General features: G+C 47.8%; 1 protein-coding gene across 4 annotated transcripts in view; it reads right to left on the reverse strand.

Annotated features, from left to right (window-relative positions):
• CREB3L1 (cAMP responsive element binding protein 3 like 1) overlaps nt 1-18,215 on the reverse strand; it is a 63,992-nt gene that overhangs the window by 2,820 nt on the left and 42,957 nt on the right. For 2 of the 4 annotated variants that reach the window (XM_054275440.1, XM_054275436.1), the window contains exons 3-11: nt 13,806-13,966; nt 12,170-12,248; nt 11,098-11,258; nt 10,330-10,479; nt 9,507-9,565; nt 7,633-7,701; nt 5,144-5,243; nt 1,022-1,142; nt 325-568 (exon numbers count right to left, since the gene is read on the reverse strand). In XM_054275440.1, coding sequence (XP_054131415.1) covers nt 325-568; nt 1,022-1,142; nt 5,144-5,243; nt 7,633-7,701; nt 9,507-9,565; nt 10,330-10,479; nt 11,098-11,258; nt 12,170-12,248; nt 13,806-13,966 — 1,144 coding nt within the window. The remainder of the gene's footprint in view (nt 1-324; nt 569-1,021; nt 1,143-5,143; nt 5,244-7,632; nt 7,702-9,506; nt 9,566-10,329; nt 10,480-11,097; nt 11,259-12,169; nt 12,249-13,805; nt 13,967-18,215) is intronic. The other 2 variants (XM_054275437.1, XM_054275439.1) reach the window with 2 other exon arrangements.

Below are 18,215 nucleotides of genomic sequence, written 5' to 3' on the forward strand. Positions count from 1 at the left end.
AGTTTGCTCTGACCAGGACGAACTCCTTCCCCAGGGCACTAAATGGGACACAAACCTGGGACCATAAGAGTCATCCAGCCCTCCACATCTTTATGCAAGTGGGACACTGCCTAATGGACAAACTTTTGCTCTAGAAAATGAACTTGTTGAACTTGTTCTTATGCTCCCTGCCAGCACTGGCCTTCTCCAGCCATGGCTCTTAGCTGACTGCCTGTCCTGGGTGGCTCAGCTGTCCTTGGCTTGCAGCAGAAGGGACAGACGTGCCTGCTTACCCCCAGGCACTGTGCTGTGCTTTGGGCTCAGAAGGTGGCCCCACCAGCTTACCTCTCACGGAACCGCTCTTTGAGGTGGCTGAGAGTTGGGTCAGTTTGGTTCTGGTCAGGACCCCCCTGGGTTTTGCTCAGATATTTAGCTGTCTCATGTGTCCTGGCCAGATGAGGCCTTCCTTCTTCAGACTGCCTTTTTTTGGCTTCCCACCCCTCAGGATGGTCCATGGTTAGGAAGGAGCTATAGCTCTCTTCTAAGGAGCCAGCACCCTCATCATAGAAAAGGAGGCTCCGTGACTGAACTGGAAAAAAAGGAGAGCATTTGTTAACAATGAGGGCAAGATCTCTTGCAATGGGTGTGGGTCATGATGGTGGTTTCAGCACATGCTCACCCAGCCTTGTCCATGTGGAGCTGTGCAGGATACCCTCTCCTCCCCCTGGCTTCATGAAACAAATGCCCCTCTGGACACACAGCCTCTTCATAAGACAACCAGTCTGCCCTGGGACTTTTCCCTCATGTGCCTTCCTTTGACACTTGCCATGTTATGGGACAATGGTTAGCATAGAATGACAACAGGCCCAACAAGGAGCTGTTATGGAGTTTGTACCACAAACAGATTAGGAAAATTCCCTTGCCACAGTCCCAGCATATGGGGAAGGCACAGAGGTGAGGATGCTATGCCTGATCAGGGAGTGTTGAGAGAAGACCTGGAAATGGTTTGACAAGTTGGAATGGAGGAACACATTAGACTCACTCTTACTAGTTGTGTAAATATCTGGTGCTGGTGTTGCTTTCACTGTCTGTGATGCTGAAGAGAATTCAGGGAGACAGGGCATCAGGGATCCCAGGATCAGAACAAAGCAGAGTGCCAGCACCTAGAAAGGAAATCAGCACAGAGTCAGTGCCACTAGCCATGAAGAAAACTCCCCCCACAGCACAACCACATGAGGCTCTGTAAGAAGATCTGGTCAGACTGACAACTGGGTACCTGTGGTTCCCCAGACAGGGAAGGGGCTTGCTGTGCTAATCTCTGCTGCAAATTCAAGAAGGGAAGCCAGAAACTTCCTCTTGTTGCTTTATTTGGAGTATTTCTGGTTCAATTGTGAGAACGTGCATGTCCTATTGAGGAGAGATAGTGGAAGGCATAGCTGAGAAACAAGCTGAAAAAAGGGAGACTCAACAGAAGGGACAAACTCTGCCTGGACCAAGTGGAACCTGACCATTGGCTTAGCAGGAGCTGTTGTGGGCTGTAAAGAAAACAAGTCCACTGGGAGAAATCTGTGAGGTACTACACACAGAGCAAAGTGAATCTACTATCCATGCAAGGACAGAAATGACAGGAAAACTGCTGTTGCCTAATACCTGATAGTAAAGATGCAGAATTTTAGGAAAGGTTGAATTTATGCTTGATGGGTAGGTATGCAGGACCATGTGTCAGTGCCTTCTGCTATCAAGCAGAGCAGTCAGAGCTACTAGGCAATGATAACAGGAGAAAGGTACATGAAATCTCCCCTGAAATCCCTCAGGTAGGTTTGGAGCTATCTGGAAATTCTGCCATAACAGTAAAGCTTCAGAATGAAATGCCAGTGCTGATCATAAGGGACTCTACAGAGCTTAGGGAACTGCCAGTACAGAGCAAGAAGGCACACATGGGAAATGGTACAAAGCCAAATTACTGAACACTCATGCACCATGCATGGTCTGTAACTACCTGCTGCCAGCTCAGTGCTCAAACTGAGCAGCCAAAGAGGCAATGCATCTGTTGGTGATTTCTACTACCTATGTATAAACTAGCAAATTTGATCTTGGTGGATGCCTGTGGGGACAGCCAGCAATTGCTTGACTGCTTTTCAGAAGTCACCTATTTTAGAATACCTGTGCCTAAGTAATGCACAGAAGCTGGTACATCAAGTTAATTTTGACTACCAGTGGATTGCAGGAGATGTGGAAGATGAAATAGTAACATGGGGATACTGTGTTATATAAAGAAGAACTTTAATTATCCAGACTCTTCATGTCTGGTTTTAAAGTAAGGACATTAAATGAAGGCAGCATAGATGCTGTGGAAACGTGTCATATCAGGCACATGAAGAATTTAGAATCCTTATTTAACAAAAACAGTGGAAAAAATAAATTCTGAATGGATGTTGCTTGGAATTATCACAGCCAAACACACAACTTGGAGAAAAGGGAGCCAGCCCTGTAAAGTCTGTTCTTTCCTTCTAAAGAAAACCAGGCTTTTTGGGCTGAGAAAGAGCAGTATACTTAACATCTTGCTTTAACATAGCTTTCAGCTGGGGTTTTGCAAAACAGCACTGTTTTTACTGTTTTGTTTCAGGTTAACTCTGATGCTCTGATTCAGTCCTAGTTCAAACTCTACAACACTTCATAACAGTAACTCTTGGCTTGATTTGGAGTAACATTTATGTCACAGCTTTTGACCATCTTATTATTTGACCTCTTAAAATTGAGGAAAATTAACCTAGAGAAGACTACTGCAAAACCATTTGGAAAGGTGGAGGTAAAATTAATAATAAAATAAAAGACATACTGAGAGTGTATTTATCAAAGGTTCACTGTCAAACTGTGAGGAAGTAGCAGATGGAGTAGCAGAGAGATCTGTTACAGATCTGGCAAGATTCAGTGTTTTTAAGCTTGACTTAAATGATGGACTGTATCAAATCTGCAGATGGCAGAGACTACAAGCAGACTGGCTTTTGGTCAGTATTCAAATTTGGAATGATCTTGACCATGGGAAGAAATGGTCCAAGAGAACACTGGGAAGATATATGCAGACAAATGTGGGGACCTGCTGAGAGCTCTGAGGTGGCAGGAGTGATTAACAGAGGAAATACATCAGTAGCCATGTGTTTCAGCTGTCCTACAGAAGAGGCTCTGGGAGTTAAGGTCAGTGTTACTTTGCAAAGGGCAAATCTCAGCCCAAGCATTATGAACAGGCTTTCTGGCTGGATTTGTACTGGCCTTCAGGTGGAACACTATGCCCAGCTTTGGACCCTACACTTCCAAGAAGATGCAGGGCCATTGGAGAAAATCTGGAATGCAGCTCCGGGAACAATCAGTGATTCAGTAACTCAGCCTTTGAGGGAAAACTGAAGAAATCATAGTGATTTAACAGACCAGACTGAAGGGAGTTGCTCAAAACCAAGAATTTTCAAATATGTAAAATGCAGCTGCCCAAAGGGAGAATAAACAGATCTTGCTTACAATGGGCAGAAGAAGTTCTAATAGGCTTAAGCTGCTGCAAGGGAGATTGAGATGGGATAGCAAGAAAGCTTTATCTGGGAAAGGTTACATAGCACTAGAATGGTTTGCTTGAGGAGGCTCAGGACTGCTCACCACTGGAGCCTTCAAGAAGTGGCAGTACAAATATTCAGGAGCAATGACACAGGGCTAAAGAAGAAGGGTAGCCTGCTCCACACCAATGCTGCAAGACACAATGATTCTACATATCTGTCATGATAAGGAATGCTGTATTTGAAAATGGAAAATGAGAACTCAGAGGCTTATGAAAGGAACTGGTCAAAGATAGAAAAGCAAATTACAAATTCTTGGAATGCTTCAAAGCTAGGAAGTCAGAGAGTGGGTGTGTGGGCTGGGATGCCTGCAACAAAGGGAACAGCAAGGAGACATAGGACATTGTTGGGAAGCTAAATTAGATATTATATCAGCCTTTAGCACAGGGAGTGTCTTCTAAAATTGTTTATTCCAGGTAGTAGCATTGAAGAATTGTTGGAGCCAGAGCCGCTCTGATGAGCTGCTGCTTTAAGGAGCAATGAGTCACTGGGCTCAGCTGGGTCACACCCAAAAATGTGGAAAGAACTTGGGAATGAAGACAGAGAGCAGGGACAAGAAAAGACAGTCATTAAAATCTGGTCCGACATGGGGGCAGCAAAGAGCAGCAAAAGGTTGAGCAGACTTTGAAAGGAGAAAGTGCTTGAAATTACAGAGCAGGGCTCTGGAACCAAGAAAACTCATTGAACCAGGACCAAAAAACAATCCCTCAGGACACTGAGGGTGCTGAGAAAGTGGGGCAAGTTCCTCACCATCTGTTTGCATTTTGTGACTGCTAACAGTACAGAAGTGATAACCAGATATAGATAACTAACTCTGACAAATTTGTCACGAGCAGCTACTATGACAATCCTGCAAAGACATCACAGGGAGTGAAGATTGTATTTTTACTATGGATCATAAATTTCCCCCAGAAAAAAAAGAGAGATGAAGATTAAGCAATTTGTTCTATTTATGGCTATATGCTGGCATGCTCTAAAATTCCTCAATGAAGCCAATATTTATTAACCATGATCCTCCACTATGAGGCAAACAGGGATTACCAAAACAACAGACAGCCCCGAATTATTATGGTTAGTCAAAAGGACAAAGAGAATTCCAGCTGGATTTAACAAAGCCTATGTGGAGGCATAGCAAGAACAGATGCCATTTCTTGCTGATAAACACAAGGTAATGCCCACTGGGATGAATACTTGGAGTTTTCATCTGCCCTGCTGAGTTAAACATTAAGCATTACCAGCTCAGCAAAAGAAAACTCTGCCCATTACAATGGAATCTCATTGAAGATTTTTGCTGAATGGCTAATAGATAATGAAAAGCAAACAAAGTGCTTTTTTGCCCAAAGAAGAAGGCAGTGAAAATGCAGGAATTATTCTAATGTTGTTGCATAAACAACTGATGTATGTATGACACAGGGCCCAGCTCTGGTGACTATAACACAAAAGGAAAGGGCAGATGTAACTGACAACAGAGCTGGACAGCAGGGAAGAGGGCAGAGACAGGCAATCAACAAAGCTGTCTGGAGAAGCATGGCCAATAAGGAAGATGGAAATGAAGCTTATACCATTAGACAGGTCCCAGTCTGCGTGGAAGCCATTTTATAAGGTCTGGAGACTTTCCCAGCTACCAGAGCCTGAAGCTTCTGTAACTGCTGGAGCAGAGTCCTGTGATAGGAAACAATGCATATCAAAACTTAATAAGGAGGTAGAAGCCAGTAAGTGAGCCAAGAATACCACTACCTGCTTCACATTGTACCTTGATTTTCCCTTCTTGTGGAAACAAGTATCTCCCGTTTGCTGTATATTGCTTAAGTTCTCTGACCAAACAGGCTTGGGAAACAAGAAACAAAAAAGGGTCTCATCAGTGGATCCACCACCACCTTCACTGCACCTACCCACTATTATGAATGACTATTATTTAGGGCTCCTGGGTGCCTGAAAGCCCAGCCAGTGAATTCCCAGAGCAGTGGAGAGCCAGCATACCATGAAAACCAAGCTCTGGCATGGAGGCTGAACTTTGTAGGCAGGTCAGACCTTTAGCACAGGCTTGCCTGCTCCCACTTCATTCAGAGACACATACTCTGAAGCTCGACTTGTGCCCCAAACTGTGGTGGAGAGAGAAATCAGAAACAGTTGTGATCCCCTTGAGCTTCTTCAGTCTTGGCAAATTCTGCACAGGAATGTAGGCAAAGCCAAATCTTGAGTTCAGCAATTAATTAATTCTCTGACTGCCCTGGCTGGAACACATGCTGAGGTCTCTCTGCCCCATTTAACTGTTCATGGGCATCTGCACACATAATACAAAACAGTGGTAGGTGTTACCGAGAGCTACTGAGCCCTTCACTGAGCTGGTGAAGGAATCTGGGATGAGGGAGACTACAGAGTGCACAGTTCCCAAGAGTTGCATACTATTGAAATGGAGGCTATTGCTGACTTTCCCTCTGGGAGCACTGACTGTTTTACACAAATATGTTTGAGCTTTCATAAAATGCCAGGTCCTGGAACCAGGAGATTGCAGGAGATTCCCAGCTTTATCCCTTTCCAAATCCTGTTTTGCTCCCTGTACATGTGGAGGGAGAGAAGCACAGAGTGTCCCACTGGCAGTGCTCAAAAACCAAACCAAATTAGAAGGAACACAATGTGTATTTTAGGGGAAAAATTAAAATCTCTTGGCTTTTAGGACAGTTTCCTCATTTTTCAGGGTGGGGCTCACACGTTTTCAGCAGGAGAGCTGCCCACACTCCCAGAGAGGCCAGGGGGTAAGATGTGCCCCATGCATGAGAGCAGCTAAGCAGCTGTATCTCTGGCAGACAGGAGACCTCTGGCTCTCACACACCTCAGCCAGACCATGCCTGGCAAACCCCAGTCCCAGCTCCAGTGTCAGGCCTGGAAGCCAAGGCCACTGCACTCGTGTGGTGGATGGGAAAAAGGTGTGCAGTGAAGCCCCTAGGAGTCCTCCATGAGCTGACATGGCAGCTGAGGAGTGGGTGAGGAACTGGCTCTCTGGCTGTGGCTCTCCCCTGCAAATTGAGCTGATAAAAATGGAGCTATAGAGACAAGCATCCTCTGCAGTTTACCCTGCCCTTGCTCACACCTGTTGTGCCCAGTAAGAGGGAGCAGAGCTGGGCTCTCCTCTAGCTCGGGCTGCCCTTCCCCACTGCAGGGTGGAAATCTTCATTATTTGCTTCCAAGGAAGCAAATTCCCCTGGTAATTGATGGGCCAGCTCTGCATATAAAAAGCACAAGTGCTCACCAGAGCTTTGAGTGAGGAAACCCAGAGCCTTGGGTGAGAGACCTTTGGGGCTGTGGGAGCCAGCTTGCTCCTTTCAGGTGAGCAGTAGCAGCAGATGAGACAGAGATTCTTTGGTCTTGCTTTGCCCAAAAGAGGCTGAGAAAGGGCTGGAATACCACATGCACAACAAACTGCCCTGGATTTGGTGGGAGTTGGGATCTCTGCTTTTTTTAGAAGAATGGGCTTTTCCTGTATTCACCGAGATTGTTCAGCTTTCTCAAGAGAAATCTGAAACAGCCACGCTATGCCCAGGGCATTTTATTTCTCTGAAGGGCCCAAAAGCAGAAACAGTGGGTCTGAGAGGTTGCTGGGGCCTCCCTTAATGCATCTGCCCTGGACACAGACGGAGCCCTGGAGGGGAATGGAGAAGGCAGCATGAGCCCAAAGGATTGCAGGGAGAAGGACAAAGTGACATGGGAAACATGCCTTCCCTCCCTCCCCGTGCTGTGGAGTGTCCTGGCATCCCAACACAAACATTCCAGCTCGCTAACCAAACCCAGCTGCCTCCTCGCCGTCCTGGGCTCAAAAGCAGCGCCTGGCCAAGCAGCACCATGCAGGAGCTGGAGCAGCCTGCTTTTCTGCTTTTCTCTCCTTGTCCCCCTGCTCCAGCACTCCTGACTTCCATTCCTACCCACCCTGCCCTACCCACAGAGGGCCAAGTCTAGCTCCTCTTACCTGTTTGCATTTTCAAAGGTCTCCACTTTTTTCCAGAGTCTACCCACCCTGCCCTACCCACAGAGGGCCAAGTCTAGCTCCTCTTACCTGTTTGCATTTTCTAAGGTCTCCACTTTTTTCCAGAGTTCATTGTTTTCTGTTGTGTATGTCTCTACCCTATGGGAATAAAACCCACAGCCAGTTAGTCACAAAGGCCAGAGAGATTAAGACAATGCAGTCCTTGCTTTTCATGGGGTATGGAGGCTCAGTGGCTTCATCTGCCACCTGCAGATATGGTCCTGAAATCAAATGTTACTCGGCCCACCTTGCTGCTGCCAGCCCCAATGGAGCAGGGATGAGACTGCAGGTTGACAGTTACATGTGACAGTTCCCAGTTCAGCATCTTCTGAGGGTTGGGAGAGACAGTAGCACCTGGTTACAGGCAGGTCAAGTCAGGACAGACCCAAAGTTATGCAGGCATTTCCATCACTTCCAAACCCCTCTAAGAAGCATGAAAAAGGAGGAGGGGAACAAAGTCAAACCCCTCCCTAAGAAACTGCCCTGGGCTCTGCGCCCTGGCTGTGAAATCCAGGCCGCTCTGTGCAAACGCTGGGCCAGCTCCGACTGCAGGCACTTGAGGGCAGCAGAGAACCTGCAGGCTCCTTCTCACGGCTTCCGACGGGAAAGTGGTTGGGCTGCAGCTGGGACAAGGGAAGGGGAGTGCCTCCAGGTCGGGAGAAAAGCAAGCCAGATAGAGACGCAGCCTGATCCTGCTGGAGGTTTGCAGCACAGCCTTTGAACCAGGCGTTCCGTGAAAAAGCTGGGCTTCCAGCAAAAGTGTCAAATTGAATGGGGAAGGGTCCAAGTACAGGCTTTGACAAACCACTTTTTAGTAAGCCAAGCTGACCAAAGACATGTTCTGTAAAAAAAAAAAAATCACTGAATGCTGCTTTTGGTTCACATTTAAACCTGGCATTGTTTGAAAGCCATCTGTCATAGCAATGCTCTAGCGTAACAAACTGCTTAGTACATAGAGGCACCACAGCCACATCTGGGGAGGAGGCCCCAGCACCAAACGCCCTGGACCTGCCCTTTGAGCGAGGTCAGCCAGCTCCCCAGCCCTGGCTTGAAGGTCCCCATGTGGGACACTAGCTGGAGGTGATGTGCTCTGGTGCCTGGACGTACCCATGCACACTGAGGCCCCTTGAATCATCTGCTTTAACTGAGCATTTCTGTGCAACTAGAGAAGATAAATACATCAGGGAGAAGAGTTAATTGAAGTTGGGTTTGGGGGTTGTTTTTTCCATTTGCTGATCTCAGATGGTGTTAGTAACTGGGAAGAAGATAGTAATTATACAGAAACATGAATTTGTGCCTGGATTGCAGCATTCTTCTTTGCCTGGGAATGCGCATTAAGGGTTGCTAGCATAGGAGTTTTCTACCCAGTCAGTGTCATGTGACTGGGTTAGGCCTGCCATACATAGGAGAAAAACAAGGTTGCAAGGAGAAAAACAAAGCTAATGCAGAGAGTGGAAGTGGGGGAGAGTGGGGAACAACTGTAATGCAAGATTTTTCTTGCTGTCAAGGGTTTGTGTGTCCGACTTCATGGGAAGAGAGGGGGAAAAAGCCATGATCAGTGCTCTCCAACAGCTTGCCACTTATGGGGACAGACAAAATAGAGGCAACTTGTCATGGGGAAACCCAAAATCCCACCTTGTTGGCAGCCAAAACGACCTGTCTTTTGCAGGGGACCAGCCAAATGAAGCAGTTGGAAACACAAAATTTCTTGCCCAATCTTTATCCCGCAAGAGGATTTCTAGGAGGGAGGAGAGTAGGGGCAAGATCCCAAACCAAACTCCTGGGCAGCCAGCCTTGCAAGGAATTGTATTTTTTGAGCAATTTAGAGACAAAATACTAGAAAGGCGGTCTGTGCATGGTCAGGATTCCTTTTTTCAAAGTAAGACTGAGAAGAAGAAACTTACTTTTTCTCTAGACATTCCACATACTCTTTCTTCTTTCTGCGGCTCTCCTGAGCAGAGATCTGTGAGGGGGGCAGAGGGGAGTCAGTATCATAAGTCTCTGGATGTTTTTTTTGTGGCTCATGCATCTTGTCTGTCTCCTGCGCACACAGCATCCTAAAGGCAAATGGGGAGTTGCCTTCCTGCTGATCTCTAGGCCAAAACTGGGGGGGATTGATGCTGTAGGTATGCAGCTCTCCTTGGCTTGTAACCTGCAACCATTTGTTGCATTATGCCCTTCGCTGCCCTGCCAAAAGCATCTTCAGGGTTGCATTCCACTCCACTGACTCACATGTGTATGTGCTGTGGCCATTTGGGCTGATTCTGCTCCAGGCCACTTCTGAGTCACTGGGTGATTAGTTCAGTCTTACCATTTCTCCCACAGGATGCTTTCTAATCGCAGTCTAAAGTATCACAGCTTCTGCCTGGTTAGTGAACACTCCGCATCACCCGTCCCGCACCGTGCAATGGCTTTGGTTTCCCTGTCCTAGCAACAAGGCCTGACCTGACCAGTTTGTCAGATCTGTGGACCCTATCCCACACCACATACTCCCAGGAGCTGTACTGGAAGCCACACTTCCAAGGTCTGGCTGTATGCAAAGCATGCAAGCAGAGATGCCCTTTGGCACCTTTTTGTGGGTTGGGAGGCTCATGCTAGTGTACCAAAGGCACGATCCCACCTTTTCTGAGCTGCAGTGGCACTGAGGAGGTGAGGGTAACTACAGCACTGGGCAGTCTAAGATGCTCTGGAATCATGGGAAATGAATGATTCATTTTTTGCAGTCACCTTGTTCTTGATTTTCCTCCTGACCCTCTTCAGTGCTTTCTCCTCTGCTTTGGTGAGGGGCAGCTTGGTAGGAATGGGGTAACCCTCTGCAATCAAGGTACGCTTCTCTTCTTCAGTCAAGAGCAGTGGGCCAGAGGTTCCTTGTAACTTCTGAAACACACAGAGAGCATTCATCAGTGTCAACAAGGAGTTCTACCCCAGTGATCCTCCTTAAGGCCTTGCAGAGCAGCCAGAGGCTGTACACATCAGAGTGGAATACACTGCTGCCCACTGACACCAAACAGGTGCAGGGCAGTGCTCTTTCCTACTCTCAACCTGATCTGGGGGCACAGCTCAGCAAGCAACTTCTTTCCTCTTTTACTTGGGAGGGCATCTGTTCCTTCGTAGTGAGGCTGGCTACACACTTGCACACCTGCCAACAAACTTCTGGGCAACAGTTAAAATGGTCTGGTTACTGGAATTCTCAGTAATTCCTCTCTCATTAGCCTTCTCAGAAAGTCCTGTTAGTGCATAGGCCACTTCCCAAAGTATGGATGAAAGACAGCACCTGCTAAAACAAAGTAGATGCTGGTAGATATGCAAGATTCATTGTGCATCTTCTCACTCCTGTAAGCATTTACCCTTGTGCTAAGACATCACATTGCCTTGACAGAGCATTTCAGCTTGGAGACCTTAGCAAGGGCAGGAACCTCCACATAAGCCCTGGAAATCCTACAAACCCCTCTGAGCAGCAAGGAAGCCTGTATCCCAGCCCTGTTGCCTCCTTACATGTGGTGCTGTGAGGAGAGGTGAGGAGGAGATGGCAGTAGAAGAGCGAGCAGCAGGCCGGGCTGGGCTGGAGGGAGGCAGGGACCGAGGGCTCTGAGATCCGTCACTGTCACTGCCATGGCTGCTGGGTGGAGTTGGAGGCATCTGCACCAGGTCATCTACTGAGGAATAAGGAGATCAAGTCAATGGCTCTCATGTCAGCCTGTTGGTACAGGCATAGGATCATGCCCCCTGCCATAACACAGGGCTGAAAGGAGAGGATGATGAATTTCAGAAGATGGGGTGAGCCTGAGAAAAAGGCTTGACTGAGCACTGCCCAAGACAGAGGTTAGACTGACCTCAAATGTGCTAAACTAGGAACTGCAGAGGAGCTGGCGGGGCTTTGCCAAGGAACTGAAGGTATTTACAAAGCAATAAGGTGCTCCAGTGTCAACCAGAAAGAAGTAAAAAGCCTGTGATGTTTTGCTCCATAGCCTGTTCACAAGTACAGGAAGCTCTGTGAGAGCAGAGCTCTTCCAAAAGCACTGCAGGGCTCACACACTTGCCAGCACACTTGATCCAACGGAGCTCCGGTCACTCAGTTGGTTTCCAAGCACTTGAAAACTGTCCCCACTTTGTACTGGAGAGCCCTAGGGGCCTTAATGGAGGTGGGAATATGCCTAAGGAATGTCTCTCTGCGGCAGTGGGAGTTCCCATAGTGCTTTCATTTGTGCATCGGCAGATTTTCAGATGCTTGGGTTTCTTTCAAATTAAACTGGATCCTGAATTTCCTGACTTTCAGATGGTTATTTTTGGATAGCTCTACAGTCTCTCTGAGGATTTTAAAGGCACTCTTGCATATTTCCAACTCTGAAGTAGCCTGTTTTGCCTGGGAGTCCCTGTCTGAACAATTTTGTTTGTGGTTCCTGATGCAGACACTGATCTGAGCTAGAACAGTGCCCACTCTTCTGGTGTTCTCTGCCCCAGTGCTACCTTATATGCACAGCTGTGCCTGTAGGTGTTGTCTTTCTGCCCTGTATATAACAATCTATAGCTGAGTAATATAGTTGACCAGGAAATTCTATCTTCTTACCTGTAGGTACATTTAGAAACTGGTTCACCTCTTTGGGTTCAGCTTTGATCACAGGTGCTGGAGTCATTTCTATAGGAACCTGTGGAAGAGAAGCACAAAGAGCTCTTGGCCACTGCCACATCCCCTGCCCAGAAGGCTCCCACCAGTTCTGCCCATAGCCACTGGCCAACTGCTGCCTGTCCTTCCCCATCTCACAGCTCTGCCCCAGAGGAGCCTCTCACCACGGAGGAAACCAAGAGTTCAAACATAAGCCCCTGAAGTCTCAGTTGCTGGGCACACAGAGTGCAAACACATTTACACAGGAAGTGGCACTGGAAGATGGATGTGCTGCCAAGCAATGCACTGAGCTGAGTATCTCCAAAAGGGAGACGACTTTATTCTTGGCAATTCTTCCTTTGATAGACCCAGACAGTGTAATTTAAACCAACCCCTGTATTACCATGGGAAGTCCTTCTTTGATCTGCCTTCATTATAAATGGGAGTATGGAGGTTGTACAGAAACAGAACAACCATGCTGCCCTGTTCATGTGACTTTCACCAGGGACACTGGGCAACTGTTTCCAATTGGAGGGGACTGAGAGCTGAATAAAGAGTAGATTTACTCCCATCTGTGTTATGCTGCCCCTCAGCCTCCTGGCTTGCCAGCCCCCAGCCCACCATAGGGTGGAGTTTTTACACTGAACAGACACATGGCAAACTCCTCCAGACTGTAAACACAGCTGAGAGAGCACCATGGTATGGCTGCTGAGCATACACAGCAGAGATTGGAGGGCACAGCAAGTTCAAGCTGTGTAAATAATAGAGGAAGTTTGTGCACAGTTTTGGCTGGAAGAACCCATTTGTTTTGGATGGTTGTTTAAATAGGAAGATGTTCAACATGAGTGAAAAAAGGAACTGAACCCCAGAGATGTTCTACTATTATCTACTGAGCTGCTACAAGATAGGCAAGGTCTGTGTGAGACTGGTCAGACCTTCTCATCCAACACAGCTGGACTCAAGGCCAGCTGAACTAAGCCCTCAACTTACACCCACATACCAGTGGCATAAGTGAACCTCCTTCAGACAAACAGACTTCTTAAGAACCTAGATATGACCAAAAGATTTGGCCCCTTGTTACACAGAAATAATAAATCCTGCTGCTTCATAGGAAAAGGCAAGCAGGACCTAGAGTGGGACCAACATTTCCAGTGAGCAGCTACAAAGAGTGAGAGGCCATGTGACAAGTCCAAAGCCATGAAAAAGACAGTGGCAGAGCAGGGGTCTATATGGAGGAATAGTGAGGTCACTGGCATCCCATTAATCGACACTGTTCTCTGAAAAATGAAAATAAGCCAAGAGTGGCTACAGAGATACTGGCATATTGGAGGGGGCAGATCTCCAGTAGGTGCAAGCTTAGAGCTTTTGGCTTTTGTGCCAAGGAAACATGCTTATATTTAACCAAGATTGTAAAGCCTTCTGGGCTGCCATTTCAAGAGGAGAATGACAAATAATAGTGTCTGGGCTTTGTAACATCTTCTCCTGTCTGTTCAGTAGCTAAATCACCTTGCAGGACCCTGCAGTCTCATGTCTGCATCTGCACCACCGGGGTGCTGCTGTGTAAGAGCCCAGATTCCCGACACATCTTAGATGGGCTCACCTCCTCGGGGAGTGGCAGTCTCTGCAGAGGGTTGAGGTTCAGCACTGGTATGGAGCTGGCAGGTAGCTGGGACTCAGGCAGGTCTAGAGGCAGGTTCTGTTCCTGTTTCACCATGATGGAGCATAGTTTGGGCCCCAGTGACCACACTCCATTCTCCAGCTCTGAAACATGCACAACGTGAGAGTCAAACTCCAGCAAGAGGAGGGCAAGGAGAAAAGAAGCCATGCAGACAGCTTCCTCTGACTGAGGAGGCTGCCTCTCCAAGTTCAGCACTGTCACCACACATGCTTGTGTGGTGACTGTGTACACAACACAGAGTACAAAAGGGAATGAACCCCCAGTGTGTGCTCCCCAGTGTGTGGGGAGCAGACAGGACAGAGATGGAGGAATTGAGTCTCTGCTGGGCTCTGACTGTACAGCCCAAGCTCTGGAGGACAGTTGCAGGGTTTCTCCCCACAGTAATGTCTAGGTCTCATCCTCTGGAGCTTATTTATATTTAGGGTTCAGTGAGAGGAGGATGCTGGGCTGTTGCTCCATAGGCAGCATGGACAGCATCACAGATCTGCCGGTGATTTACCAAGAATAGCACCATCTCTGTGCTGGTGAGCTGGTGAGAGAGCAAGCACGATGACAGTGAAAGGCTGACAATGCTGCTTTGGCCACCTGATGATGTTGTGCCAAGTACCAGGGCTTTGCTGCATGACAGAAGAGGAAGGAGGTCTATTTCTGTGGAAGGAAGCCCACTGCAGCACCTGCTTGTGAGGCTGCTTCCACAGCTGCTCCCCTCAGTCTCACCTCTGAGACTCTCTTCTCTACCCTGAACTGCTCAGGGGACTGCTGTCCACAGCTGTACCCTGCTGCCATTGCTGGCAGGGACAAGATGCACCAGTGAGGGAAAGGGAATGTCTGAAGAGAACTGAATGGAGCCGTGGGGACATGCTCCCCTTGCCTCCTGCCTGCTCTGTCCCATGCACATCTGTGGTGTGAGCCTGGCTTGCCACTGGAAGTAGAGATCCCAGATAAACTGCAGATGGGAAAAGGACTACTAGGCAGGAGAGCTGCCTGGGCCCTGCTCTCAAGTTTTGGTCTTTGCTCTTCAAATACTTCAGCCTGACAAAAGGTTACTCCCAGCCGGCCTGCAGCCTTGCACCCTCCTTCCTAATCCTCATCCATTCCCTTTCCCTTTTTATCTGACAAGTAAAAATACATTTGGCTTGACATATGACAGACTATTGCTAAGTGTGTCACCAGAGAGAGCTGCAGTTGCCTCCACAAGGCCACAGTCTGATTCACTCTCTAACCTCTCTGCACTGCTCTCTGCATGCAACACTCTCAGTCAGGCCCAGAGATGTTGCCTAGCTGTCTGCTGCCCAGAGCAGTTCTGCAGTGCAGGCCTCAGTCCAGAAGATGTCCTGGCAAGAGGAGAGAGGGAGAAAGGTCTTTCTCTGCTCCAGAAAAGCCTGCACAAAGAAGAGTACAAACAAGCAGCTGTTCACATGGGAGCTGCCATCTGATCTAACTTAAACATATGTTAACATTGTCTTTGCCCTACTCAGCCTCTGTTTTCAGGAGAGGCCAGGGCAGAATCCTGCCTCTGGCCTTTGCTTGGACAGAGTGGTGTTAAAGCCCAGACAAGAATTCTATATGATAACACAGTGTTGGCCTTGCCAATGGAATATGTTGTTTTCCTGTCTTTGGTCTAGCACCTCTTATTTCTGCCCAGCAAGTCTCTCTAGCAGATGTTCATTCCTTCCAGCTGCCTTGTGACTGGACCTTGTCAAGCACAGAGGCAGATCCTGTGGCTGCTGTGTGTGTGTCTCAGCTGTGAGTGCTGCTCTCAGTGCTGCTGGATTGCTTTCTAGAGCTTCCCACAATGCAGCAGGGCCAATGTCATCAGGCAGCATCTCAGGCAGGGGTGCACTGTACAGCTGAGACAACACAGAGCCTACTGAGCAGACACAGAGTAGATTGTGTTTTCTCTGTCCTGCTAAGGACACTGAACCCAAAGCAAGTAGTGAAGTCCTAGTTACCCTGGTATGCAGACAAACCCCTTCTGATGGAAGGAGGCAAAGTGTCACACAGCCACCAGTGTTTGTATCCAGAAAATTTGGACTGACTTCTGCCTTTCACAGAAATGAGGGACCTTGAGAGATCTTTCAGTCTATCCTACTGCTCTAGGCAAGTTCAACTAAACCTATGTCAATCCTGATATTCACTTGAACCTACCCCTTTGAAAAGTGCTGAAGAGTTCACAGCATCCTCCATTTAAACTCTTCTGTGGTTTTGTAATGCCCACCGTGGGAACATTTTGCCTGCTGACTACTCTGAAGTTCCTTACTGTCATTTGAAGCCTTTTCCTCCTCATCCTTTTTGTTGCAAAGATCTGCATTTCTCTTTTTCTCAGATGTGTGGGGTATCTTTCTGTGAGGGCTGCTGCTGAAGCAAGTTACCAGACAAGGGAGAGCAGACCACCAAGGGCTCTCCCTGACCAGACTTGACTCAGTGAGAGAGCAGCCTCCAGTGCTGTCAGTCCAGACGGGCCAAGGAGCAGACACCCAAATAAGTATGTGCCGTCCTCCCATTTCCTGTCTACATTCTGACCCTGGTCTCTTTCCCACCCTCGGAGATTCTTCTGGGGAGTGATTGGGTTACAGAATCAGAGACAAATAAGCCATCAGAGGGTCAATGAGGGACTGAGGAGTAGGCATCTTTTGTAGAGGCATCTAGGTTCTGCTGCCTGAGAGGATGTTTCAGAGGTAACACTGTAACACTGCAGATTTCACTGTAAGTTGGTGGATGAAGCATGCCAAGACACTCATCCTCTGCTCTAGATATTCTGTAGATGCTCTGTACCTACTGGGAAGAAATGTGCCTGAGAGATCTCTGTAGCTGCCCAGGGTTCAGGAGGCAAAGAGCAGTGAGAAAGCAGGACCCGTACAGGAGGGCAGGCACTAACCTGAGGCTGGTCCAGTGCTCACAGTTCTGCACAACCCTGGCTCTCCCTGCTCCTGGCATCAAATCACACCCTGCAAAACTCAGGGCTGGTACTGAGGGATGAAGCAGCCAATCAGTATGCACAAGCCATCTGGAAAGCAGACTCCACTGATAAGCAGGGCCACAATGCACCCAGTGGCTTGCCCTAGCTGCCCTGTGTTAGTCTGTGTTAGTGGGAACCATGTGGGAAGGGGCAGGACTTGGAAGAGTTTTGGAGATCTGCAGAAAAGCTGCGAGAAAGCTGATAAAAAGCAAGCTTCAGCCAGCTCCAAGCCTAGACAGAGCAGGGGCATTCCTGAGGAGCTCTGTAGAATGAACAGAGCTTGCTTAATGTTAAAGAAAAAACATTTCTGGGTAATTAATTGGAACTGAATGTCTAAAAGGATTGAGACTGGATGGACCTGTGCCAAAAGGACTGCACAGTGTTGCAAATACTGGACCTGACTCAGGGTTTCACTAGAATATGACTCACATGCAATTATGAGCCAAAAAAGCCCTGGAAAGATGAGCTGAATTATCTAGCTGCAGGACTGGGTGCATGGATACTTCTATGCCTGCCATTGTAATGCCAGGCCTTACTCCCTTATAAAACTGATCTGCACTCTCAGAGAGAAGTGCCAGGCCCATCTCAAACTCTCCTGGGTTATTCATTGTACACCCTATGCTGGCCTCTGCTCAAGGGTCAGTGTGACACTCCATTCAAGAGAGTCATGGTCTTGCCTTTGAGACATAACAGCTGAAGGAAGGGCACATGCAGACACAGTGGAGAGAAGGAGAAGTGGTGTTGAGTGTCTCAGAAAGGAGCTCTTGAGATAGCTTCATGCTGGCAGTCTTCATCTCACTGCTTTCTACAAACGCATTCTTTGGGCTTCTCTCATTCTCATCTCTTCCCATTCATTTTCAGGGGCAAAAGAAAGCTGTGGTTTTTTGTTCATGATGGTTTGGGGTTTTTTTCTTAGTTGCCCTCTCCAAGACTGTACCAGGGTTAAAACTAAGGAAAAAGAAATGCAAATTGAAAACTTTTTTGGTACTAAGGCAGAGTTGCTTGGATTGCCATAAACCTCTCTCCCAGCATCTCTCTGAGATGCCCCTAAGGAATGTGGCAGATGGTTGTGCCTTTTCAAGGACCAAAGAGGTAGCAGAGGCCAGCCTTCTCTCCTTCTGCCTTGGCGTTTGTACCAGAAAGCTGGGATCATTCCTAGTCATGAGAGGACGCCTCTGTCCCAGGTCTCACTGTTGCTCAAAGGAATAGCTGTCTTCTGTGTATACTGAGCCTGTGCCACTGCTTTTTCAGGCAGCCTGGTGTCCATCAGCTGTTGGGACACCCACACAATCCCACAAATTACAGGACTCTCTGCAAGGACAGCTCTAAAAATACCCAGCCATCATAAATTATCCTGAAATGAATTGTTTTAA

The sequence above is a fragment of the Melozone crissalis genome, unplaced genomic scaffold (genome assembly GCF_028551555.1).
Source record: "Melozone crissalis strain CALT ecotype California unplaced genomic scaffold, PUWL_Pcris_2 ptg000018l_1, whole genome shotgun sequence".
Classification (NCBI taxonomy): domain Eukaryota; kingdom Metazoa; phylum Chordata; class Aves; order Passeriformes; family Passerellidae; genus Melozone; species Melozone crissalis.